The sequence below is a fragment of the Mus caroli genome, unplaced genomic scaffold, assembly GCF_978045245.1.
Source record: "Mus caroli unplaced genomic scaffold, Mus_caroli_1 scaffold_7, whole genome shotgun sequence".
Taxonomy (NCBI): Eukaryota; Metazoa; Chordata; class Mammalia; order Rodentia; family Muridae; genus Mus; species Mus caroli.
Window position 1 is genome coordinate 100,024,074 of NW_028227262.1, and position 27,103 is coordinate 100,051,176.

Here is a 27,103-nt window from a genome sequence, read left to right on the forward strand (position 1 = left end):
ACCATAAATTGTAGAACCATCTCTTCATCCCTGAGAGAAGCCCGTGACCTTTCAGAGGTTACTCCATTTGCTTGCTCTCCACGCCTGACCACCTCGACACCACTGTCTCTATGGGCTGTTACTGGAGTGAGCAGAACCCCGACAGCTGGGGTTGACTAGCACTGTGAAGCCTCCTTACCATCGTTTATCTAGCTGCAGAATGAGATGCTGGTACCTTGTGGGAATGTGTGGAGTGAGTGATGGACAGGTCTGCTTCCAGACAGCACAATTGAAAACCAAGGACAGCTGGTGCAATGCAGAAGATATCATATGCAAAACAGGATGAGCAGGACATGTGAGTGGTACTTGCAGGGATTGGGACGAGGGTGTGACAGCTCACTCAGGGTTTTAAAGCCAGCATGGCTCAGTGGCAACATGGGAGTGCAGGATGCCCTTTCTTAGGACCTCAGAGATGATGGTGGGCGGGTCTTCGGGGAAGGTGACTCTCCTTCTGATCACATGACCGAGTGCTAACTGCCCTCCTCACCTGCTTCGAGGATCTAACTAGTGAAAGTTAGGTTTTCCAGAAGTCTGTGTGAGCTCAGGAGGGCTTTTCTAGTGATCGGGGTGCTGTGCTGCCAATGCTCTGTGAGGGCAAGTCTTCCCAACCTAAAAGCCATCCTCAGACTTGCTGTAAGAGATGTCTTAGCCAAAGTACTGTGCTGGTGATAGTTTAGAGAAATAATTAGGTGAAACCTTTACTTTGTTTGTTTGGGTTAGTAGTTACTAGAAATGGTTCCTGAGACCTGCAGTGTATGAGTGCTTTCTGTTATATATGTAGTCTTCTCAGAGGTGCAACAACAGAGGCCTTGGCCTATTCCTGAGGCAGTGTTAGGCGCATCTGAAGAAAGATCCTTTGCTCACCCCTAGCTCTGAAGAGCAGCTTCTATGGACATGGTCCCCACCTCTTTTGACAGGAGGAGTAACCCGTGTCTGTGATGAGCCATCCCTAGTATCTAAAACTAGTTTTAGTATCGGAAGGCTGTCAGTGGCTGAGTATCAGGGCAAAGCCCTCCTGAGCTCACACAGACTTCTGGAAAACCTAACTCTCACTAGTTAGATCCTTGAAGCAGGTGAGGAGGGCAGTTAGCACTCGGTCATGTGATCAGAAGCAGGAGAGTCATGTTTGGGTGCCCTTTGAGTTGTACTTAAACTTCACTATGGCGTGGGTGCAGAGACTACTGCTTCCTTTTCACGAGTCTGTAATAAGTGCACCTGTTAGCTTAAATTTCCATGGGCTTTTAATGGAATTGAAGATCAGCTTTCTTTGCACTCAGGACAAAAGCCTTTTTAATTATTATTATTACTGTTATTATCTTTTTCTTCATATATTACATACAGACTGAAACTACTTCTCCTCCCTCTCCCCAAGTCCCCCCCCCCCCCCCGCCCCCGCCCTTCCGAAAACAGCAGGCCTCCAGGGACATCAACCAAACACGTCATAACAAGCTACAGTGAGCACATACCAAGGCTGGACAAGGGAACCCAATAAGGGGAAAAGGGTTCCATAAGTAGACAAGTCATGGACAGCCCTGCTCCCACTGTTAGGATTCCTACAAGAACATCAAGCTACACACACATACACACACACACACACACACACACACACACACACACACACACACAAGTACGGACCATGTTTGTCTTTCTGGGTCTGGGTTACCTCATTTGGGATGATTATAAAAGTCTTTTTTAAAAACAGGATTTTATTACATGATGTAGTTTGGCCTCAAACTCTTGACTGTTCTCTTGCCACAGCCTCCTGTGTACTGGGGTTATAGCTGTGTGTCATTACAGTAGACACAGACACTATTCTGTGTCTTTCTTTTAATGTTTCAGTCTTTATTAGGCAGGCATGGAGTAAGCAGATGCAAGCTATGAGCTTGTCTCTCACCCCTAGAGGTTAGAACATCTTTGGAGAAGAGATGTCTGGCCTGGATTGGCACAGAGACTGTCATTGGTCCCATCCCATGTGAAAAGTAAAGAGAGCTGTAGCATGGGAAACAGACAAGGGGTGAGCCACCTGCATATGGTAGGTATTACCTGCCAGCTTTAACAGCTAGTGTGATGGTGAAGAGGAGGGCACTGCCACACACACCTGCTAACACCATCACCAAGTGTAGGAACTGCCAGTATGGTGGGTAAGGAAAGATAAAGAAGGACATGATAAAATGAGACAGACATAGAGAAAATCAGAGACAGACACTTTACCACTCAATTTTGAAAATATGGCTGTAGCATAGGTATTGGTCACACACACACACAACCATGCTAAAGTATGGACAGTGCACACCAGTGACTTGAAACCCCTTTGGGTTATGTAACTTCTGGCAGGAAGACAGTTGGGCTGGAGGCAAGCATGCTGGCCCCGTGGTCAGATAGCATGAGGAGCTGCATGAAAGCACCAGCAACACAGGAGAAGGTCTTGGCTGAGCGTGGTGCACTTCCTGTGCCTGGTGGATCAGCTGCATCATAGTTTGGTGGAGGTGGAGCTGAGGCTAGGGAAGCAGAGGAAGACTGACTACATTGGAGCTGCATGCATAGTTTCAGCTCTATTGAGCTAATCATAGGGAGATAAGAATAAATGGCTCCACTAGGCTGAAGAGACACATGAGGAAATTGCTTTTGTGATGATTGTGATGGTTTAATGTGTAAATGTTGTGTGACAAAACTTTTCTTGAGGAGACACAATATGCACGTCTGCTTACCTCAGATAAGGGAATCCACAACAGACCAAAGTACAGATACTACCAAAGTCTGACTTGGTGAACCAGTGAGTTTTATGGGGGGTTACATACAGGAATGTGAGTGAGGGGTTAGTTCCAGGAGCAGAAATGACTCAAAGACAGCTGCATTACCAAAAGCCCGCTCCAGCATGGGTGGCAGCTCACAAAGCTGGGGACCAGGAGCCCACTGCACAGACTGCAGGCAGCGCAGTGGGTTGGAGGGTATTGGGGAGTGTCCTATCTAGGTACCTCAGTTGATATAAACCTCTTTAAGCCAGCCTAGCTGTTTCTGCTTCTTCCCAGCAGCTGCTCTGGACTCACAGTCTTGTTTGCAGCTCAGCTCTGTTGAATCTGAGGCTTTTATTGTTTACTCTGGCAGGGAGGGGCCTAGTGAATCAGGTCAGTTTCAGGGACTTCTTGAAGCTATTGAATTCTTTACCTTCTTATGCTTTGAAGGAGCTTCTTCCATGATGGGAGATCCTTTTGATCTCAAGGAAGCTGGTACACATCAATGTACAGTATCAAAACATGCCAAGTTTTGTGTCATTTGTTGCTCTTCAGTAACACTCAGCAGCTTGGTTGATGGAGTTCAGGAACAATGCAGTCCCCCTTTGGCATGCACAGTGCAATGGTTTTTAGTGCGCCACTGTTTCTTTCCAATCACCATTGTGACGTTAGAAAGTTTTTTGAACACAGAAAGAACTTACAGATGTTGCTGGCCATTTTCCCTCCGCCCCTTCTTTTAGCAACCAGTTGTCTGCCTTGTGCCTCTGTGGGATTTGGTAGTCTAGCCGTTCATACTGGCGGAGTCAGTCAGACGCCTGGCTTCCGGCGTTTGGCGTACTACTTTCAAGATTCACCTAGGCTGTAGTATTTGTAAATGCTTCCTTTTATGACCAAATGATGGTTCTTTATACGAGAGTACCATGTTTTCTTCATCACTCATCAGCTGATAGATGTTGAGGGAGTTTCTGCTCTAGGCTGTTGTGAATGGTATTGATAGTTTTTGTTGTTTTGTTTGATTGTCTTGTTTTGTTTTGTTTTTTGAGACAGGGTTTCCTTTTTGTAATAGTCCTGGCCGTCATGAAACTTGCTTTATAGACCAGGCTGGCCCCAAACTCCCTGAGATCCTCTTGCCTCTGCCGTGTGAGTGCTGAGATTAAAGGTGTGCACTACCTCTGAGCAACATGACCCTGATTCTTCACCACCACGTTCGGAAAGCGACAACCTTTGCATGAATCATGCAACTTCCTTTTCTCTTTGTGCTTTTGGGTGAACAACGTAAAACAGAGGTCCTGTATTTTTGGGTGATTTTGAGCCCTAAGTCCTAAAAGGAAAAAATGTCTAACAAGCCATGACTTCTGAGCCTTAGCTTGCCTTGATACCTTCTTTCCTCTTCAGTGGGGTTTTATTTATTTATTTATTTTTTTTTGGTTTTTTTCGAGACAGGGTTTCTCTTTATAGCTCTGGCTGTCCTGGAACTCACTTTGTAGACCAGGCTGGCCTCGAACTCAGAAATCCGCCTGCCTCTGCCTCCCGAGTGCTGGGATTAAAGGCATGCGCCACCACGCCCGGCTTCAGTGGGGTTTTAAACTTCACTAGGCATGAAGAAATATTTCCAATCCAGTGTGAGTGAAGTAAATTCACTTAAGTATGGATTCTGGTTTGTGAGAGATTTGTGGAGATATTATAGAAATAGGTAAGGGATGTGGGGGGAAGGGAGAGAATGCTCAACAATATTGAATGACAAGGAGTTCAGCTAAGAAGAAACCACAGGCACATAGCACATCTTCCTACTTGATATGCAGGACGGGCCAAGGAGAAGGAGATACTCGTACTCTTGGCCAGGGGTGATTTACCTTATGTAGACAGGGCTGGTCTCAAACTCACTTGCTTCTGCCTCCTGGGTGCTGGGATTAAAGACACCATTCAACTCGCCCAGTCTGAAGGGCAATCAGGCCATTGGCACCTCCCCCTTCTCTGAGTCCTGATTATCCCTAGATTTGCCCATAAAAATGTCTAAGGCACCAAGGACCCACTGAATCCCTCTGTAGCCTGGATGTAAACTTCCCACATGGTACCCAGTTATGTTGTTAATTTGTTCACAACTAAATACCAAGATTAATGCTGGACCTTTTCTTTTTCTTTTCCTTTTTTTAAAAGAATTATAATTTTGTCTGTTTTAGTTTTATTTTAAAGTCGTGTTTGTTTGAATATGATTTATATACCATGAGACTTTCCATTATTAGTGTAGTGGTTGGCAAGTCTTATATAGTACACTCAGAAACCAGCAGCATTTACTTATTCTTGGGAATACGATGTTTAAGTGTACAAGAATTTTTTTTTTTTAAGTCAGGGTTTCTCTGTGTAGCCCTGGTTATTCTGAAACTCATGTGTGTCGCTATTGCCTAAGATGTTTTGTTTTGAATATGTGACACCTAATAAAATAATATGTAATAAAAATGTGATATATATATTTCCTAAACTTCAAATTTTACTTGTACATGCACATGCATGTGTATTTGTATGTATACATTGCATATATACATCCTGCAAGCACGCATGTGTAAGTGCATATCATACACCTTCTGCAGATGGGAGTCTTGGCTCCTTTGCCCATGGAGCCTTTGGAGGATGTTGGCTCCACTGGTTTTGTTTTGTAGGTTTTAGCTGCATTGTCCATGGGCCACAAGACTTTGTCTCTGGAGCAGTAAAGTTGAGGTGGCAGAAGCGAAACTAAGAGCTAAATTTATTTAATTACTGAGCAAATTGCTTTCAGAAAGAACTAGGAGTGATTAAGTAAACATATTAAATAGCTAATTATCCCTTACTGCCTGCTCTTCTCCTTCACAACCACCCTTATACTGCCTTGACTTTCAGCATATCCACATTACAGCTCCATAGCGAGTGAGAGGCCAGCCTGAGTTATGTGAGACCTTGTCTCAAAGGAAAAAAAGAAGTAGGCATTCTGTTAACAAGTTAGAAGTCAACCTTCCTTGAAGAAGAAAGCACATTCCCAGACAGCCAGTAGGCAGACGCACAAACTATACCGCAAAAGGTGAAGTATCCTTTGAAAAAAAGTGCTTAAGAAGGAAGGAACCCTGATGAATGAAGTAGGAAATTACCTTTAAAATGTAGTGTGCCTCTTAAGAGTTCACTGTGTCCTGGGGCCAGAGAACAACTTCAGGCAATTAAATTAATAAGTAATTTTCTGTAGATACATAAAAACTAATTTTGCTTAATATTTTTGAGGGGGGGCTGGAAAGCTAAGAGCAGTGGAAGCTGGCTTGTATGATGAGACAGAGCCCTAGTTCTTGTTAAAATGAACCTATAATTACTACTTAGTAGCTTCTCTCTCAGAACAGTGGACAGCTCAGGAGAGAGGAGACAGCTTCGTATTTACGATTTCCACTCATGTTCAGATCTAGAAATGTTCACCCCACCTTTGTAAGCTCTGCATGCTGACAGCAGCCTCAGTGTGCTTTGATTCACTGTATGCCTTGTCCTTACCTTGACCTGCTAGATTCAGTGGAGCTATAAAAGGAAGTTCTTTGGAAAGGACCATCTTACAGATAGACTCTTTAATGTAGGCCTCATCTTATGACTTTGAATTCACGCAGGAAGTAAGATCCATGTATGAGAAATAGCATGTACTTACCCTGTGCCTCCACAGCTCTGTAGCTGCTCCCAAGTTTGCTGAGGGCAGTAGGTACCCACCAGAAATGAGTTCGTGCAGGCTGGGCTGGGGAACGGGCAGGCCTGTTAGCAGAGAGAGAAGCAGTGAGTTTGTTCCCTGTGGTCCTGTAATTCAAAGCCCCAGTTAATTCTTTTGATTCTTTCCATCATGATGATTTGCGATTTGAGAGCATACTCCTGCCCTGTTAATATCTTGGGAAACTCAAAACTTAACGATTTTCTCTCCCCTCCTGCTAGGTGCTGGATAGTTTACTAGTCCAGTATGGAGTGGTGGAGAGCTGTGAGCAAGGTACCTGTCTTCTGAATTGCTTTTAAATTTATAAAAGGGAGGAAGTGGGAAGAAACTAACCAACTCTCTGTTTTTCTCTTCTCCCCAGTGAACACGGATTCGGAAACGGCAGTTGTAAATGTAACCTATTCCAGTAAGGACCAAGCTAGACAGTAAGCAGCCTGAAATGTCTTATCTATCTGTAATAACTAGGCTAAGTTATTACAGTCACTTACATTGTGTAGTCCTCTAAATTGAAGATCGGCTGGTGGGTCATAAAAGGAAACTTTATTTTGTATGTTTTGACTCTACAATTAATGTCTTTTAAAATCTGTATTGCTATTGAAAATCTGCATAGATTTAAGGTTTGTTCCATTTTTAATTTATCTTTAATACCATTTTCGGAGTGCTATATGAAGCTAAACTACAACCTATTTGCACATAGGGCTGGAATATTTTTCCAAGATATGTAATTTGCCTCTTTATTCTTTGGTGCTTTAGCACTGTGTTAAACTATCAACACTTAAATGTTGTCATTTTCCTCCCTGGAGTTGGTCATGATTACACAGTCCACTAACTGAGCAGACACTGAACCAATGCAACTTGCAATTGACAGCTTTTGGATCAACCCATGATAACTTTGCCAGCAATTGGAGAGAAAATAAGAGGCTCACAGACACTGCCTTTGATAGCTCAGCCTGGACCACGAGAGCAGGGTGGTACCCTTACACACACACACACACAGACACACACACACACAGAGAAAAAACACCAATGCACATAACATAAAAATAAGTCATTTTAAAAAAAGACTTAATTGAAAAAGGAGACATTATAGCAGATTTCATTGAAATTAAGAAAATCATTTGAAGTTACCTTAAAAAAAAGCCACATATTCCACTGAATTGGAAAACCTAGTAAAAACAGACATTCATCTATATGCTTATCACCAAACAAAGTTAAAATAAAGATGACATGAAGATTTTAAGTAGATCCGTAACAGCCAGTGAGACTGAAACACTAATAAGAAAGTCCCCTGGCTAAAAGCATTCAGGCTCAGACAGGCCCACTGCTGAGTCCTGTCATCTGTTTGAGGAAGACCAGTGCTCCTCAAACTAGTCCATAAATTAGAAAATGTGGGAAGGCTACCAAACGCTATCAAGCTAGTACTAACTGATACCCAAGCTAGATAAAGAGAAAGTCACAGCATTTCCTCCTGATGAATATAGATGCAAAACTTCTCAATCAAATATTTGGAAAATCATTGAGTAATGCACCAGGAAGGTGTCCCATGTGTTCCATTAGCTCGGCTCCACTCCAGATGTGTGCTGACGTTTCAACATGTGCAAATCATTAACTTCCATACATGCAGGAAAGGCTTTTGACAAAAAAACAACATCTCTTCATGAGAAAGCCCTGAGTATACTAGAACTAGAAGGAGTACATCTCAGCCTAATACAGGATATCATGTCAGAAAACCTCAAAGCATTTCCATTAAAACTAAGTACAAGAGCTGGGTTCTCTGCGCTTATTCAGCCAGAGCTTGAAGTCTTTATTAGAGCACTCGAACTAGAGAGGAAAATAGGCTTTACAATCCAATAGGAAGCCCCACTATCCTCACTGGTAGATCTCACTGTCCTACATGTAAAACTGTAAAGACTCCACCGGAAAACCCTTAACCACCGTGAGCAAAGTAGCAGGACACAAAATACAGCATTAAAAAAAAAAAAAGTCAGGCACCTTCCTGTATACACGTGACAGACATACTGAGGAAGAAACCAGGGAAATAATCCCATTTACAATAGCCAACAGCTAACTAAATAAAATACCTTTGGATAAACCTAACCAAGGAAGCAAAACCAAACAAAACAAAGCAAGTTAACCAATGGCTGGCCGAGTGTGAGAACCAACCCCTGGCACTGTTAATGATACTCAGCCATGCTTGCACACTGGAGCCTAGCATACCTGTCTCCTGAGAGGCTTCATCCAGCAGGTGATGGAAACAGATGCAGAGACCATAGCCAAATGTTAGGCAGAGCTCACAGAGCCTTGTGGAAGAGTTGGGGGACAGGATTGAGCAAGCCGGAGGGGTCAAGGACACTGTAAGAAGATCTACAGAGTCAATTAGTTTGGGCCCCGTGGGGGCTTACAGAGACTGAACTACCAACCAAAGAGCAGGCATGGGCTGGAGCTAGGCCCTACAAATATGTACAGCTTAGTCTTCATGTGTGTGCCCAACCACTGGAGCAGGGGCTGTCCCTGACAAGGACTCTGTCAGGTGCTTGTGGATCCTTTCTCCCAAGCTGGGCTGCCTTTTCTGGCCTCAGTGGGGAAGGATATGCTTACCTTGGGGGATGGGCAGGGAGGGGCTCTCCTTCTCTGAGGAGAAGTGGGGGGGAGGGGGAGTTAATGGGGGGAGGGTAGGAGGCTAGGAATGGGAGGAGAGAAGGGAGGGGCCTGTGATTGGGATGTAAAGTGAATAAATAAATTAATTAAAAAAGGAAAGACAGGCAGATAGAATAAAACATTTTTTTTAAAAGATTTATTTATTTATTATATGTAAGTACACTGTAGCTGTCTTTAGACACTCCAGAAGAGGGCGTCAGATCTTGTTACAGATGGTTGTGAGCCACCATGTGGTTGCTGGGATTTGAACTCCGGACCTTCGGAAGAGCAGTCGGGTGCTCTTACCCACTGAGCCATCTCACCAGCCCAGAATAAAACATTATTAAAACAATAAAAAGTATTTAGCTTTTCTGAAAAAAAAAAACAAAAAAAAACAAAAAAGACCTACAACAAAAAATTTAAAACACTCAAAAGAAACTGAAGACACTAGAAGATGGAAAGACTTTACATATTCGTAGACTGGGTAATTGATACTGTGAAAAAAACTAGCTATACTACTAAAAGAAATCTGTAAGCTTAACTCAGTCTGTGTCATAATATACGGAACCATAAAAGACCCTGGATGAAAAGAGTGATCCTGGCCATGGAGCATCGCATCACCACAGCTGATGGATGCAGGCAAGGGCTTTCTGGACGGGGCAGCAAGGTTAGCACTTAACAGTGGCACCCTCCTGAGAGAGACGCAGTGGCACCCTGAGGCAGTTTACCTAAGTACAAAGTCTTTGCTGGCTATTCATTTGACAGAGGAGTAATATCTAGATACATATTTAGATTAGACAATATCTTATACAATGAAATGAAAAAAAAAAAAAACTGAGCAAGAAACCAAACAATATAGTCAGTAAATGGTCACTCTCCAAAGAGGAGCTACAGATAGCCAATAAAAGTTCACTTCACTAGTGATGTGATGTGATGTAAAACCACCACTATATCGGAATTCTGTCTCTCCTAGTTAGAAGATCAACCATCAATCAAACAAACAAACCAAAAACCCACATAACAAATGTTGTGAGCAGAAGAAAAGCCTGCCTCTTGCTGGTGTTCAGCCAGTATGACAATCAATATATGGGGTCTGGCCTAGATCTAGTACTCTTGGGCTGTCTACCCATATCACTGTACATAATGTTTATTCCAGCGTTATTCACATAGCTGGGATTGGAGCAGGCAGAGGTATCCAAAACCAGGGATGCACAAGGAAGGAGTTGTGGGTGTATCTACACAGTGAATTTTTTGTTTGTTTGGGGCTTGTTTGTTGTTGTTATTGCTTGGTTTTGTTTTTTGCTTGTTTGTTTGTTTGCTTTTTTGAGACAGGGTTTCTCTATGTAGGTATCCTGGAACCTGTTCTGTAGACCAGTCTGGCCTCTCAAAGATCTCAGAGATCCACCTGCCTCTGGGTCCTGAATGTTGGAATCAATGGAGTGTGCCACCACATCTGGCGCACACAGTGAATTTTTTAAAGGCATAAAATGATGAAGTTACATGATTTATAGGAAAATGGATTCAGTTAGAGATCATACACGTGAATTAAGCTAGTATGAGAAAGATGAATGTTACCTTTCATTTATGGTTACTAGGTATTTAATATATAAGATTGTGTTTGCATTCACGATGTGAAAATAGAAGTGTATCTGTGGGACCAAAGGGGGCCAACAACCACATGTGTAGCCCATATCTTTCTGTAACTCTTGTTGAAAGAGGATCTGACACCTCTGGCAACTTTGAACATACAGTCACATGAAATAATACATCTTAAACATTTTCAAGAGATTAAATTAACACATTCCAAAAGTTGTCTTCTCCTTCTCCTAGAAAAGGAAGGAAGCTAGGGAGGAAGATGGATGGGACTCTTACTTTGATGGTGTTCTGAGTCAGGATGTCTAAGCAGCAGAGATGTGTGGTGCTTCCCTCCTTCCAGCAGTGCTGCAGTGACCTTGGCCTCTGTGAGGCCGCCACAAGCAAGGCAGAGACATGTGGTTTGCTCAGTTCTTTCACAGTAGCTACTGTTTTGTATATTTCAATATGCCTCTGCAAATATATTTCCCTAAATGTATAAAATGTGATTGTAGGGATATGTAATGCCTTAGTTAGCTAAGTCCAAATTTGGTACTTAAAAACTTAACTTTTTTTTTCCAGTTATAAACAGTGTAGAAAAATCAGTTTTGTAGATATTTTATATATATATATATTATTCTATAGATATTATATCATTTTGTAGATACTATATATCTGTTCTATATAATCATATATATGTATACATTAACGTGTATATGAGCATATCTATAGGATAAATTAAAATAGAACATATATTTAAAAATTGATTTGGGGCATGTGTGGAGGTGGGTGGGGAAGATGAAAGGGGGAAAGAGAGAGGAAGTGTGTGTCTCTGTGATCACATAGAGGTCAGAGAATAACTGTATAGAGCCAGTTCTTTGTCATAGACTATGTAAAGGTCAGTGAAGACCTTTATGTGTGTTCTGTGATGACTTAGGTCATCAGATGTGAGCAGAAAACACCTTCACCCACAGAGCATCCTGCTAGCTCCAGACCTATGTTTTTAACTGTGTGATCTTCATAGAGCTTAGGCTTGTTGGAATTGTGTAACTGCTTCTCTGTATTCTCCCAGGGCTTTCTGAAACCTTGCCAGTCTAACAGGAGAAAGCGGTTGTGGTAATTTTACTTAATTTCATAAGTGAAATTGAAGCTTTTAACATGTTTAATTTTTTAGTTTTCCTTGTTTGCATATTTATTTATTTAAATTACAACCTCTTTTATGAGACCTTGAGCATTATGTTATTGTAGGATTGTAAATTCAATGTTTTACAAGTTGTGTTCTTCAACTGCCATGGAAGAAAGCAGGAAGACACCACCTCTGAGGCCGTGTGGTCCAGCCATTCATACCTGTGGTGATAGAAGCACGTGAGCACAGGCTTAGCCCTCAGGAAACTCAGAGGCCAGTGAGGGGAGCATCCCATGTTTACAGTGAGCTGTATGTGTGGTTGGTAGAGCCAAGTTCCTGTTGCATGGAACATACAAGATAAACCTGGGGTTTTTTTAGGGGGGAGATGGCTGGATGCCTGTCCTGTGCTTATGTCTCTGCCTTTTTTTTTTTTTTTAAATCCCTTTAAAGCCGTCTTTCCTTTTCTACCATCTGGTGATGGTGTACACTCCCAGCACTTGGGAGGCAGAGGCAGGCAGGACTCTGAGTTTGAGGCCAGCTTGGTCTATGAAGCAAGATCTAGGACAGCCAGGGCTACACAGAGAAACCCTGTCTCAAACTAGCAAAACATTCTACCATCTGATTGCCATCCCTGGTCCATCCTCATCTCTAAAGTGGGAATCACTGTTCTCATAGCTCACAAAGCTGCCGTAACTAAGCGCTTCCTTCTAAAACACTTAATTTAAGAGCTAGAATGTAGGGCTGGAGAGATGGTTCAGCCGCTAAGAGCACTGACTGGTCCTGAGTACAAATCCCAGCAACCACATGGTGGCTCACAACCATCCATAACGAGATCTGATACCCTCATAAGTACAGCTACAGTGTACTTACATATAATAATAAATAAATCTTTAAAAAAAATGCTGGACTGTGGGAAGAGCTCAGGGGAGCTGTCATTGTGTTCCTCCACCATGTTCCTAGGTGCTGGAAATTGCCCAGCTGCTCTTCACTACACTCTGCCGCTGTAGGGGGTGGTTCACCGTGTAGACCTTGGTTGTATTTGAGAGGAGTCCTCTGATACAGCTTTGTCTAAGACAGATTCCACCTTGGAAATTCCTGCCGCCTTGTGGCTAAGAAACTTCAGAGATTGTAGCACAGGTATTAAAAATACAATACCTATTTTAAGCTTAAATCTTGTGTTACTAAATAATGAAATAAAAGTTCAAAAGATATTTTAAAAACTGCTCAGTACAGAGAAGCTTAGGGCTCTGGCTCCTCTCTATCTTCCTTTCTCAGGGAAGCTGAGTCAGAGCATTCAGATGTGGCTTCCTGAAGGGTTTGTGTGTATGAAAAAGAACTTACTAGAGTGTGTATGCATGTTGATCTCACACACTCCTTTGCTTATACATCCTGATTTCTGTTTTTTTTAGAGAACACAACACAGACAAGGATGTAGCCCAGTTGGAAGAGTGCTTGGGGTTTGGTGGTAGCACTGCGTAGATGGGTATGCTGTACACACCTGCCATCCCAGCAGCTCAGCCTTGGTGCACAGCAAGTGGGAAACCAATCTACATGAGAGTCTGTCTCAAACCAAAACAAAAAACCCAAACTCTCAGTGCTTTGAAACCATCCTTGCACATTGCTTTGGAGCTCATAAAGAAGTTACCATTACAAGTGTTCAAAGTGGCTAGGTGCCAGGAGCACCTGCCTTTAACTCTGGCACTCAGGAGACAGGCAGGCGGGTCTCTGAGTTCAGGACCAGCCTGATCTATAGATCAAGTTCCAAAGCGACTCAGAGAAAACCCCTTCTCAAAAAAAAAAAAAAAAAAAAAAAACAAAAACAAACAGAAAAACAAGCATTCAGAGTATCTTGGCTAATAACTATGAGGAGGAAAATCCTGTGTAGACTTAAAAATTATGTTTATAAATGTATTATGGGAAAGAAGTATAGAAGACTGATAAAAGAGGATTGTTGGTTCTGGGCTAGCCTGAGCAAGACCCTGTCTCAATAAAAAACAACAACAACAAAAAAAATAAAAGAAATAGAAGAAGTAGACCAAACAACAGGACAAATTTCATGTCATTCAGAAATGTACACTGTTAAGATTTCCATCTTTTAATCTTACTCCTATATATTATAGTTTTCAAAATTGGTATTACTGCAATGCTTTGTATGCTTTTTTCTTTTAAATTATTTGTTTATTTGCACATGTGCATGTATGCACGTGTTTTACTGTATATGGAGAGGTCAGATGACAACTTCCAAGACTCATTTCCGTCTTTCTATCCTCTAGTTCTTGGGTCTGGGTCTTGGATCATTAGCCTTGGCAGCAACCTTTACAGACTGAGCCATCTCACTGGCCCACCACCTTATTTTTGGAACTCACTGAGTGCTAGGGATCCACCTGTTTCTGCTTCCCCTGGGCTGGGATTGCACATGTGTGCTACTGTGTTTGGCCTGCTTTTGTGGGTGCTGGAAATCAAGTTCAGGTGTTCGTGCTTCTGTAGCAAGTGCTTTCTTTACTGAGTGGACTGAGCCCCTGGTATTGGATTTTGTTTTTCTTGTAGTTTGTACTTTACTCACAAACACTTCAGTCACGAAGCCCTCTGCAGGTGAGTGAGTGATTATGCTTTGTCTGTAATTAAGATGCATCCATGCAATGGTGTTCCTGGGACTTTGGTTGTTTGTGCTTAATTTATTATCAACCTCTAATTCTTGGTATGCCACCCTGATTCCTGCAACTGCCACTGAGTGCTACAGATAGGAATACAGGCTTATATGATTCATAAGTATAAGATTTAAAGGTCAATGTTCAGGGCTATATCTGATGAGGTTTTTCTTCCAGTGGGGGTTTTTATATAGTACCAAGGCTGCGAAGGACTGCCTGTAGCAAAGTTGTGGTGGCTTGAATATGCTTGGCCCATGGGAAGTGGCACTATTAAGAGGTGTGACTTTGTTGGAGTATGTGTGGCCCTGTTGAAGGAAGTGCAGCATTGTGGTGGGCTTTGAAGCTCTGCTCAGTGTGGAAGAGTCAGTCTCTCCTGGCTGCAGTCAGATCAAGATGCAGAACTCTAAGCTCCTTCTCTAGTACCATGTGTACCTGATGTTGCCATGCTTCCTACCACAATAATAATGGATTAAACCTCTAAAACTGTGAGCCAGCTACAGTTAAATGTCTGCCTTTGTAGGAGTTACTTGGGTCATGCTGTCTCTTCACAACAGTAAAACCTTAAAAAGTCAGAAGTTGGTACCGGGACTGGAGTATTGCTGTGATAGGCCTGACCATTTATTTTTGTTTGTTTGGAGGAAAGTAGATTTTGATATTTTGGATTTGGAAATCCATGGAAGGTTTTAAGTGGGACTTAATGGGTCAACCTAGTAGAAATTTGGAAGACATTGGTGCTGACATTGAATTCAACTCTGGAGATAATTTTTATGATATTTTGGTGAAGATTGTGGCTGCTTTTTGCCCTTGTCTGAAGAGTCTACCTGAGGCTAAAGTAAAGAGATTTCAACTAATTGCATTGACAAAGTAAGTCCCAGAAAAGCCCATCATACATAGCCTTTATCCTCTGGTTTATTCTCATGAAGAACATTTTGATCAAGCATGGGAAGCTTAGAAAGAAATAATACAAAATGTATGGTTCAAGTATTAAAGGGGCACCAGAAAGTACAGTGCAGCTAAATCCTGTGTTCAAGGAGATACACAGATGGAGTGGTGACTTTGGGACAAGATCCCACCCAGCTAAGCTTATTGTTTGCATGTTTGCGGTTGAACATCGGATACTTATACTACTACAACCTGGTAATTGCTTTCATTTGGACACAAAGAGATATGATTGTGTGTCAAATTGACATGGGATGACACAAGCTTTTGAACTGGATCTTGAGACATAGTCACCATAAAGAGCTTATATGCAGGTGTGATGGTACATGCTTTTAATTTCAGGAGACAGAGGCAAGCAGATCTCAGAGTTCAAGGCCAGCCTGGTACAGTGCAAGTTCCAGGTAAATTAAAGCTTCTGTTTGGGTCTGGGCTGGTGCCCTGAGCAGACCTTGCGTGCTAACTCCACAGCCAGTCCCACAACACCCAGAAGAAGCTCCACTCCCAGGCACTCTAACACTCCCAGGACCACAGGATGGATCACAGAAGCTTGGTCACACCAGGATCTTAGGGTCCCAGAGGCAGCTTGAATCCCAGGAGCTTTGACACACCCAAGATCTTGGGATCATAGGATCCTAGAATCACAGGATCACAGAAACAGCTGAACTCTGAGGAGTTCTGGCACAACCAGGGTCACAGGAAGGATAGGCTCCATATATAGTGAAGGCAGGTAGCACTAGAGACAATCAGATGATATTCAGATGGAGGGGAGGCAAGCATAAGAACATAAGCAATAGAAACCAAGGTTACTTGCCACATCATCAGAACCCAATTATCCCACCATAGCAAGTCCTGTATACACCCAGAAAAGCAAGATTTGGATCCAAAAATCACTTCTCATGATGGTGATAGAGGACTTTAAGAAGGACATAAATAACTTCCTAAAAGAAATACAAGAGAACACAGGTAAACAGGTAGAAGCCCTGAAAGAGGAAACACAAAAATCCCTTAAAGAATTACAGAGAAACACAATCAAGCAGGCAAAGGAAATGTACAAAACCATCAAAGATCTAAAAATGGAAATAGAAACAATAAAGAAATTACAAAGGGAGACAACCCTGGAGATAGAAAACCTAGGAAAGAGATCAGGAGTTATAGATGCAAGGATCACCAATAGAATACAAGAGATAGAAGAGAGAATCTCAGGTGCAGAAAATACCATAGAAAACATTGACACAACAGTCAAAGAAAATGCAAAAAGCAAAAAGCTCCTAACCCAAAACATCCAGGAAATCCAGGACACAGTGAGAAGACGAAACCTAAGGATAATAGGTATAGAAGAGAGTGAAGATTCCCAACTTAAAGGGCCAGTAAATATCTTCAACAAAATTATAGAAGAAAACTTCCCTAACCTAAAGAAAGAGATGTCTATTAACATAAAAGAAGTCTACAGAACTCCAAATAGACTGGACCAGAAAAGAAATTCTTCCTGACACATAATAATCAAAACTCCAAATATACTAAACAAAGAAAGAATATTAAAAGCATTAAAGGAAAAAGGTCAAGTAACTTATAAAGGCAGACCTATCAGAATTACACCAGACTTCTCATCAGAGACTATGAAAGCTAGAAGATCCTGGGCAATCTCATACAGACTCTAAGAGAACAGAAATGCCAGCCCAGGCTACTATACCCAGCAAAACACTCAATTACCATAGATGGAGAAAACAAGATATTCCATCATAAAACCAAATGAATACAATATCTTTCCATAACTCGAGCCCTACAAAGGATAATAGATGGGAAACACCAACACAAGGAGGGAAACTACACCCTAGAAAAAGCAAGAAAGTAATCTTTCAACAAACCCAAAAGAAGATAGCCACACTAACATAATTCCACCTCTAAAAACAAAAATAACAGGAAGTAACACTTTTCCTTAATATCTCTTAACATCAATGGAGTCAGTTCCCCAATAAAAAGACATAGACTAACAGACTGGATATGAAAACAGGACCCAGCATTTTCTGCATACAGGAAACACACTTCAGTGACAAAACCAGACACTACCTCAGAGTAAAAGGTTGGAAAACAATTTTCCAAGCAAATGGTCCCAAGAAACAAGCTGGATTAGCCATTCTAATATTGAATAAAATCAAGTTTCAACTATAAGTTATCAAAAAAGATGAAGGACACTTCATACTCATCAAAGGAAAAATCTACCAAGATGAACTCTCAATTCTGAACATCCATGCTCCAAATGCAAGGCCAGCCATACTCATAAAGGCAACTTTCCTAAGCTCAGAGCACACACTGCACCCACAGAATGACAGTGGGAGACTTCAAAAACAACGGAAAGCACACATACACTTGGAAGCTGAACAATGTTCTACTCAATGATAACTTGGTCAAGGAAGAAATAAAGAAAAAAATTAAAGATTTTTTAGAATTTAATAAAAATGAAGACATGTCATAGCAAAACGTATGGGACACAATGACAGCAGTGGTAAGAGGAAAACTCATAGCTCTAAGTACCTCCAAAAAGAAACTGAAGAGAGCTTACACTAACTGCTTGACAGCACACCTGAAAGCTCTAGAACAAAAAGCAGCAAATTCACCCAAGAGTAGTAGATGCAGGAAATAATCAAACTCAAGAGCTGAAATCAACCAAATAGAAACAAAAAGAACTATACAAAGAATCAACAAAACCAGGAGCTGGTTCTTTAAGAAAATCAACAAGATCAATAAGCCCTTAGCCAGACAAAGCAGAGGGCACAGAAACAGTATCCAGATTAATAAAATCAGAAAAGAAAAGGGAGACATAACAAAATACATTTTAAAATAATCTGTTTGTTGAAGAGTAACAGTTGAAAATGCACATCTCTTGAGTTTAATGTCAATCTACAGAGCAAGTTTCAGGTCAGCCAAGCTTAGGCAAAGAAGGAGTTGGAAAACAAAGTGTGTGGGGGGGTCAAGGGGGGATGTTCCAACCCCAGCAAGCAGCAAAACTCAGCAACTTTGGCCACAAAGCTCTGGTTTTAGAGTCAAGAATAGAAGGGATTACTGGGACAATTGATGTTGGTTAGCTGGAGCTAAGAAATTAGCAGTGATTAAGAAGAGACCAGCATCACCGAGGTCAAATCTTCTGAGAGTTGTTTTTTGAGAGTGCAAAAAAGCCATGTTTCAGAGATAGCCAAAGTTGTAGCTCATGCTACAGCTGGACTTGGTGTAAGAATCACCCAAGTTGTACTGGTTTTGAAGGCATGAAGGTGTCATGGAGAGCAGCTGAGGTTTGGCACTGTGAAAGTCCATGGAAGGCCATTGGTGAAGGTGCAGCCTCAGTTGCAGTTGATGTCCCAGGACATCAAGGAAATTGAAGCTTGTCACCATGAACGGATCCTATGAAAGGCTATTGGTAAATCCTAGTTGCAGCAGAAGACCTCAGCATATTGGAGATATCTGTACCATGAGATGATCACCAAGAACAGCAGCAGCAGTGTAGTGGAGTCAAACAAAGACTAGGGTGGTACAGAGGGCAGAGCTGGAGAAATGGCTCAAGCCCTTTGGAGGAGCCCAGAAAATCATGTGTGAGCTCCAAAATTTGGAAAAAGAATGTATAAAGTTGAAGTTGCCTTGGATACCCCACGATAGTAGAGATATCAGAGCCATGGGATACTTGCTGAGGAAGGCTACTAACAGGGAGTGGAACCAGCCCAAGAGAATTAAGTTTTTTGCAGTCATCAAAACTGAAAGGAGTTGGAGATCCACAGAGTTCCTTGACATCAGACATGGAGATGCAGACTTTGGAGTTTTCCCAGCTGGCTTTTGGTTATTCTTGGTCCAGTATTTCTTCAATATGATGTTTCAGAATGGTAATGTATATTCTTTGATGTTGGAAGTATGTGATCTGCTTTTTTATTTGATTTTATAGGTAATTAGAGATGGGGACTTTTGAAGTTGGGTTAAAAATATATTTTGCATCATGTTATGGCTAGGTGTGGCCCCCATAGACTTATGCGTTTAAATAAGCCTTTTGGGGTCAGGGAGTGAAATATGACCCATGAGAAGTGGCACTGTTAGGAGGTGTGGGCTTGTTGGAGAAAGTGCATCACTGTTGGGGTGGCCTTGGGAGTGTCATCCAGTTGGGGAAGAGTCTGTCTCTCCTGGCTGCAGTCAGATCAAGATGCAGAACTCTTAGATTCTTCTCTAGCATCATGTCTGCCTAGATGCTGCCATGCTTCCTGCCATGATGATAATGGACTAACTTCTGAAACTGTAAGGCAGCTACAATTGAATGCCTATCTATATAAGGGTTGCTTGGGTCATGGTGTCTCTTCTCAGCAGTAAAACTGTAGGACACTAGCTCAGGTCTATATCTCTTTTAATGAAGTCACAGTTCTGTTGGATTAGGGCCCTACCTGGTCCCTTTAACTGTTTCCGCTGCCCCCAAAGATTCCATCTGCAAATGCTATAAGTTTTGATGGCAGCATTAAAACCGTATTGTGGTAGAAGGAGAGAAATGCATTCGTGACTTTCCAAGGTGGTTAAAAGTCATCTTGTTAGCACGTACCCCAGCAGTAGTATGGATGTAAGCGGAGGAGACCTTATAGGGTCTTTCTATGGCATCTTTCTGTGGAAGAACATGTACTTAGTAGGCACAAGACACTGGTTACAACTGTTAGCGAGTCAGTGAAACAACCCATCAGTCTAATCTTTAGTTTTCTATGTGGGACAGCAAATACCAAACCGAAAAAATGGCCTCTCTAGGGTAGCATGGGTACTTACTAGTCAAGCTGGATGAGACGGCTACTCAGCCATCCATATTCTTTGTCATTCATATCACTGTGGGTAAGAATACCTTCTGGCTATCATTTCTTTAGTCTTTTCTCCCTCTTCCTGGTCCTCAAGTTGAACTTCCTATTCTGGTAAGTCCTTTTTGTGTTATCCGAATAAACTTAATACAGTTAATTATTATAAACCAGAAAAACACATTTCATAATTTTAAAAGGTACATTTATTTATAATTGCCCTGCGAGTATAGGCTGTGTCTTAGTTAAGGTTTTACTGCAATGAACAGACACCATGGCCAAGGCAACTCTCATAAGGACAACATTTAACTGGGGCTGGCTTACATCATCAAGCTGGGAGCATGGCAGTGTTCAGACAGGCATGGTGCAGGAGGAGCTGAGAGTTCTCCAGCTTCTTCTGAAGGCTGCTAGGAGAAGAGTGGCTTCCAGGCAGCTAGGACAAGGGGGGGGGGGGTCTTAAAGCCTATGCCCACAATGACACATGTACTCCAACAAGGCCACACCTCCTAATAGTGCCACTTCTTGTGCTACACATATTCAAACCACCACAGGTTGTGTCTGTGTTTGTGACCAGATGTATGAGGGCACATATAAGTCTGCTTGCTCATCTGTGGAAGTCAGGAGAAAACATCAGGGTTGATGTTGTCTTCCACTGGGATCAAACCCCATTCTTCTGTTTTGTGTCTACAAATCACAAAGATCTTTACCCATTAAGCCATCTCATTGGCCCCTTCAGCATCTTCTGAATGATTTAGAATAGCAACAGAGATACATGAGTGCTGCTGGACATCAGGATGTAAGCAGCACATATGTTGGATGAGGTGCCTGAGATCTGCTGAATGGTTAGGACAGCTCTTCTCTCAGGTCTTACAGAAGGCTTAATGAAAATACTACAGCGTTTTCTCATGTACTTAGCAGACCACCACCACATGACAGAGCTAGATATCCAACTGTGTGTGCAGAAAGATTTCAACAGTTGGTTTAAAATTCATAAACACGGGAGCTTCAGCCACTGCTCTGCAGCAGGGTGACTCCTGTACTCTCTTAAGTTCTGACCTCATTTGGAGTGTTGTGGTTTGAGGGAGAACTCAGCTTGTGTCAGTCATATACACAGCTGGGTGCACCTGGTATAGCTGCTGTCTTCTTGCTCCCCAGAGTCGCCTGTGCAGAGAACGTGGGTCCCTGACTACACTGGGTACAACTTTTATGCTTTCCCACTTCTCCTGGGGAATCCCTTCGCTCAGAGGAACACTGTTTAAAGCAGTGCAGCAGAATGTGCAAACCATAGTTTCTGCCAAGTTGAGAGAGTTGTTTCTTGGGACTCGTGTGTCTTTGTTTGGAGTGTTCTGGAATACACAGAAGTATCTGGCAACATATACTTTCCTCTGTTTATCCTCATGAGGAAGGCTGTGTGTGTGTCTCTCTCACCCTTTCTGTAACATTCCTGGCTTCATTCCATGGTAAGTTTCTGCTAACTGCTAAAGACAGCAGTGCCCAGTTTCATAATGAAGGACAGGCAGTGAATGGTCTCCTTTTTATGTCTATAGAAGGATTTGTGATTCCTTTATTTAGTTGAGATTTTTGGAAGGATCTTTAATGATTTCTTCTGGTCTTCAGAATGTCTTTAAGTTCCTTTAAATCTTTAAAATTGTTGAAACTCCAATTTTGTAGAGTAACTAGTCATCTATTTATTATTAAAACTTATCCATTTTCTCCTTCAGATCTAGGCAATGTATTTTATAGCCCTTAATCTACATTCACTTAAGAAGAAATCAAAGACCAGTGTGTGAGGTCCTGCTACTGAGGCACTGATGATAAGTCAACCTCTGGTGTTTGTGTAAAGCATGCCCTCTGACAAAATAATTTGGAAGTTACCCCCCCTCCCGCCTCCCCCAGTATATTTGAAGAAAAGTTAGCTATAGAGCCTGCACATCATAGCCACAACCAGGCTTTAGCAGATGCTGGAGATCACTCGCTCCCACATGTTTGTGAAACAGACATGTGGCTAAGGGCTAAGCCATTTGCAGAGATGCTGGACTTAGCAGCATGAGAAATGTGACAGAGCACCTTGCTCCTGCTGTATTTTGGAACTCCAGATCTTGACAAGGGTTCATTTGTATGCCAGGAAAAGTAGGGCAAGGTAGAAATAAGGGGAAGACAAAATTCTATGTCTGAAGACAGCATGAGCTTTCATGGTGGCCTGCCCGGGCCTCCCATCCCATTCTCAAACCCGTGTAGTGCTCAGACCACCTTGTATCCTCCTCTTTCCACCTCAGAATTGAAAAGTAGAAGCTCAAGTGAGAAAATGAACTGAGAAGCCAGAAATAGCAGCATGGAGCTGCTGGAGAGAGCTTTGATGCTCTATGTTCACCTGCGGGAGCTGAGTGGCAGCTCAAACAGAATCTGACCAGGAAAGTGGGAGAGCCCCCACCCCTCCATTACCTTTTGCTGTGCTCTGGGAGTTAGGAAGGCATGCCTTAGGAGCTCGAGTGTTTGAACACTTGAAATCTTGGCTCCATTTACTGCACCAATTTATCATTCAGCTTCCCTGTCTAATGTATGTAAGGTAGACTGTAATGGGATGGAACTTACGATAGATTGAAACAAGAGCAGATATCACGGGATACTTAATGTATGTACTTATATAAACTTTTTTAAAAGGCAAAATTAATCTGTATTCGTATTAGAAGATGAGGAGTTACGGAAGCAGGGCCCTGACAGGTTTCCTGTGGTACTGGCATGTCCTAATTCTTGGTTTGGAAGGACTATGGGATGATGTGACAGGTAAAGGCCTCACCAAATGCAGCCTTACAATCTAATTTTGTTTGATCCTCAGAACCCACAAAGAGAGGGAGGAAAGGTCTGACTCCACAGAGTCCTTCTCTGACGTCACATACACGCCGCACACCTCCACCAGCAATACATTCAATGTTAAACCCATTGGACTGTGTGTTGCAATTGTGTGCCCTCTTGTGTCAACGTTCCGATAAAGCTGAAAATGTGGGCAAAGCCTCAAGTTCTCACATACAAAATGTAATAGGTTGATGAATCCACCTTCCACCACCCTCTGGCTTGTTCCCTCCCTGAGATCAGATCAAGACCCCACCCAAGATGAGGGAACTGTTGGTGTTTCCTGGGTGAGGCTCAGCATGAAATCTGAGTATACAGCCAATGTCCTCTAGTTGTAGAGATGTCTGCTCAGTGATTCTTTAAGGCCTTTCGGTGGGATGAGGGATAAGTTACTTTGGAGCTGTGGGCTCCTTTTTCTTGGGGGTATTTCCAAGCTATTCTTGATTTAACCAAAAAATTAAGAATTTGACATGATTTTTTGTTTCTGTTTCTCACTTGTAAATGGAAATTGTGTGCCTTTGCAACCTGCTAGCCTTTCCTAGGTGTAGACGTCAAGGAAGCCTGGGTACTGATAGGTTCTGTGCTGTGCAGCGACTGTGTTAATCAGCTTGGGGGCTGATAGTCCCGTGGAGGAGCTGATTCTGCTGTGTACAGTTTACCATGCCTCAGCTTTCCTTCCCAACCTCTGCTTCTTGTAACTTTTCAGAGCCTTAGACAAACTGAATGGATTCCAGTTAGAGAACTTCACCTTGAAGGTTGCCTACATCCCAGATGAAACTGCTGCCCAGCAAAACCCCTCGCCACAGCTCCGGGGGCGCCGGGGGCCAGGGCAACGGGGCTCATCCAGGCAGGCGTCGCCAGGATCGGTGTCCAAGCAGAAACCCTGTGACCTGCCACTGCGCCTGCTGGTTCCCACCCAGTTTGTTGGAGCCATTATAGGAAAAGAAGGTGCTACCATTCGCAACATCACAAAGCAGACCCAATCTAAGTGAGTATGTGGGGATGGGTGGATATCTGTTTTCCCCTTTGTGTTTAGTATCAGGGTTTGATGCAGGAACTCGATGTCTTTCTGGACAGAGCCAGGAGCTCTCTTCTACAATACCTGGAACTGTGGCAGGGGAAGCCTTGTCACCTGATCATGAGTTGTTGGTCTCACATGAATGGGAAGCAAATGACACTTGCTGCCACAGCGATGGGAAAGGCCCTAGCAGACTGCAGGGCTGTGTGTAGGCATTCTCTGCCACTTGTTCCTCACTCACTCACACACACACACACACACACACACACACACACACACACCAGCCTGCACTGCTCCACCTGTCAGAGTGACGGTTCCATGAAGAATAGTTCATCCACTGGCTATGGTGATACACACCTGCCTCAGGCGGAGGTGGCAGCAGGGTCAACAGTTCCTGAGCATTCTTTAGCTAGGTAATGAATTTGAAGATAGCTGGGGCTGCATGAAACAAACAAAACCAAAGGGGGCTGGCAAGTTAGCTCAGCACATCAAAATACTTACCATGGGGACCAACCACCACCTGCGTTACATCCCTGCATCTTGTGATGGAAGGAGAGAGCAGGCTCCTGAAAGTTGTCCTCTGACTTTTCAGAAAATGTTTTACATCTATCTATCTATCTATCTATCTATCTATCTATCTATCTATCTATCTATCTATCTATCTGTGTGCGCACTCGCACATGCAAGTACATGCATATGCACGCGCACACCTGCTTATAGTAGCCAGAAGAGAGCATTAGATCCCTTAGAACTAGAGTTCGACTAACCAGTACCCCGGAGCTCTTGTCTCTAGCTGCATATGTATCGAAAGATGGCCTAGTCAGCCATCACTGGAAAGAGAGGCCCATTGGACTTGCAAACTTTATATGCCCCAATACAGGGGAATGCCAGGGCCAAAAGAATGGGAATGGGTGGGTAGGGAAGTTGGGGGGGGGAAGTATGGGGGACTTTTGGGATAGCATTGGAAATGTAATTGAGGAAAATATATAATAAAAAAAATTGTGGAAAAAAAAAAAAAAAAAAAGAACTAGAGTTCGAGGTCGTGTGAGCTTCCTGGCATGAGTCCCGGAGACTGAACTCAGTTCCTCTGCACGAGCAATCTTTCCAGCCCCTCAGACCTCTTTCTAGGTGCGGCCAGGCATGCCCACTCCCATACTCACCACACACAAACACACACACACACACACACACACAGAGAGAGAGAGAGAGAGACAGAGAGAGAGAGAGAGAGAGAGAGGTTCCATCTTCTAGTCTAATTTGTTCTGTGATTAAGCTGAGCTAGGAATGGCCTTTTCCTGAGGATGTTTGATGTAATTTGTCAGGCTGTAAGGGAGCAGAAAGTCATGATCAGACATCACTTGGGTGGAGTCAGGCAGGTACTAATGTCATTTTCACCACAGCCTCAGTATACAGAGCCACTGAATGATACACAAGAAGCCACTGCATTTTCAAATCAAAATGGCTATGCACTAATTATGTTTGAAACCCATTGCCCAAATCTAAGGTCCTGTCGCAGATTGCAAGTTCCATCACATAACAGGTTACTTTTTTCATCCTTCAAACCATGCTTAGTGTAATCTGTAGATATTTTGATTCAAAGAAGCTTGATGATAAACTCTGCCTCCACTCTTTCCTCTGTAGAATGCCACACAACAGACACATTGCTGGCCCTGCTGAGCCATGCTCCCTGGAGAACTGAAGCATTCCCTAGGGAGGAAGTTAGTGGGGGGAGGGGTTGTATGCAAACCCCATCTTTCTGCAGCTTGACCCATCTACAGGAATGACTGGATGGATTTACTTTTTAGATTTAGTAAGAATAAGGGTTTCATGTGATTAGAGAAATTAAGCATGGTCTTTTTCTGAAAATAGCACGATGGTGTGCTGTGTCTACCTGTGCCCGAGTGTGTTCCATGGGCCTCAGAGAGAGATTCATATTCATCACAGGTGCCCTGCCTGAAGCCAACTGGGAGATTCGTCTTCATGCAGAACCTAAGCGAATTGTATCTAGTGATGGGACAGCCTACCTTTGAAGCAAGAGACACTGAGTGCAAAATTAATGATTCCAAATGTGCAAAATTAATGATTCCAAATTCGTAGTTAGTGTGTCAGGAGAACAATTGAACCATTGTCTGGGTTAAGGCCTTTCTCAGTTTTCCATGTGATTCCTATTTACCTAAGAAACTTATATATCCTTCAGAAACTGGTCTGTAAGGTTCAAATCAAGCATTTTCTGATAATAAATCCTTAAAAAATGCATTCATTGGTATTCATGTGATTTTGCCATCAATTAAAGATGAAAACTGATTTTGCACAGTAATGAGATAGATGCTTTGTTTGCTGCCACATGAAGAATTAGATCTTGGTAGAGTGGTTGACCCTGCAGGCCATGGGGCGGCTTCAGGTTTTTCACAGCGGATCGATGCTTTGATTCTCTCTGCCGTGCTGCGCATGCTGCATCACATAAATATGTAGGACAAAATGGCACAAGTGTATTTAGGCCCTTCTAAAAGTTGTTGGAAATTCTGTCCCAATCCCAAGCCAAAAATCATTTAATGAATTTTTTTTTAATGAAACTCAAATTGACAACTCAAACACCAATTTCTAAAATCAAGTATTCTTACACAGTGCAATTCAGAATATGCCAGTTTGATGTATGTTGGGGAACGATGGTAGGAAAGTGTCAAAAGTCTTTGTTTTCTCAATTAAGGTTTATGTTTCTCTAAGAACAGAATACTTTAGGTGCACAGTAAGAACAATGGCTCTGCACATAACCCTGCATCTGAGGTGCTGGAGGCAGCAGTGTCCGGGCTGTAAAGGAAATACACACAGGGTGTGTGCTGGTCAAAGTGTGCATGTGTCTGCTCAGAACTAAGGCTGCAGTGGTTACAGGATCCATGTCCAAGTGCTCCCAGAAACACAATAGATTCATCCCACTTGAAATCGATTAGGAAATGAAGTTTGGTCACCTCCCGTCCAGAAACCTTTTCTATTACAAAAATGTTCACAGCCCTCACATTTAGTGACCCATAGT

General features: G+C 42.6%; 2 protein-coding genes across 2 annotated transcripts in view; one reads left to right on the forward strand and one right to left on the reverse strand.

Annotated features, from left to right (window-relative positions):
- Igf2bp3 (insulin like growth factor 2 mRNA binding protein 3) overlaps positions 1 to 27,103 on the forward strand; it is a 127,208-nt gene that overhangs the window by 75,139 nt on the left and 24,966 nt on the right. Inside the window, exons 4-6 of the mRNA XM_021164650.2 lie at positions 6,699 to 6,750; positions 6,839 to 6,902; positions 23,761 to 24,042. Coding sequence (XP_021020309.1) covers positions 6,699 to 6,750; positions 6,839 to 6,902; positions 23,761 to 24,042 — 398 coding nt within the window. The remainder of the gene's footprint in view (positions 1 to 6,698; positions 6,751 to 6,838; positions 6,903 to 23,760; positions 24,043 to 27,103) is intronic.
- Positions 4,341 to 27,103, reverse strand: part of Malsu1 (mitochondrial assembly of ribosomal large subunit 1) — a 61,561-nt gene continuing 38,798 nt past the window's right edge. Inside the window, exons 5-6 of the mRNA XM_085840622.1 lie at positions 6,424 to 6,524; positions 4,341 to 4,425 (exon numbers count right to left, since the gene is read on the reverse strand). Of these exons, the coding sequence (XP_085696748.1) occupies positions 4,354 to 4,425; positions 6,424 to 6,524 (173 nt within the window). The 3' untranslated portion in view covers positions 4,341 to 4,353. The remainder of the gene's footprint in view (positions 4,426 to 6,423; positions 6,525 to 27,103) is intronic.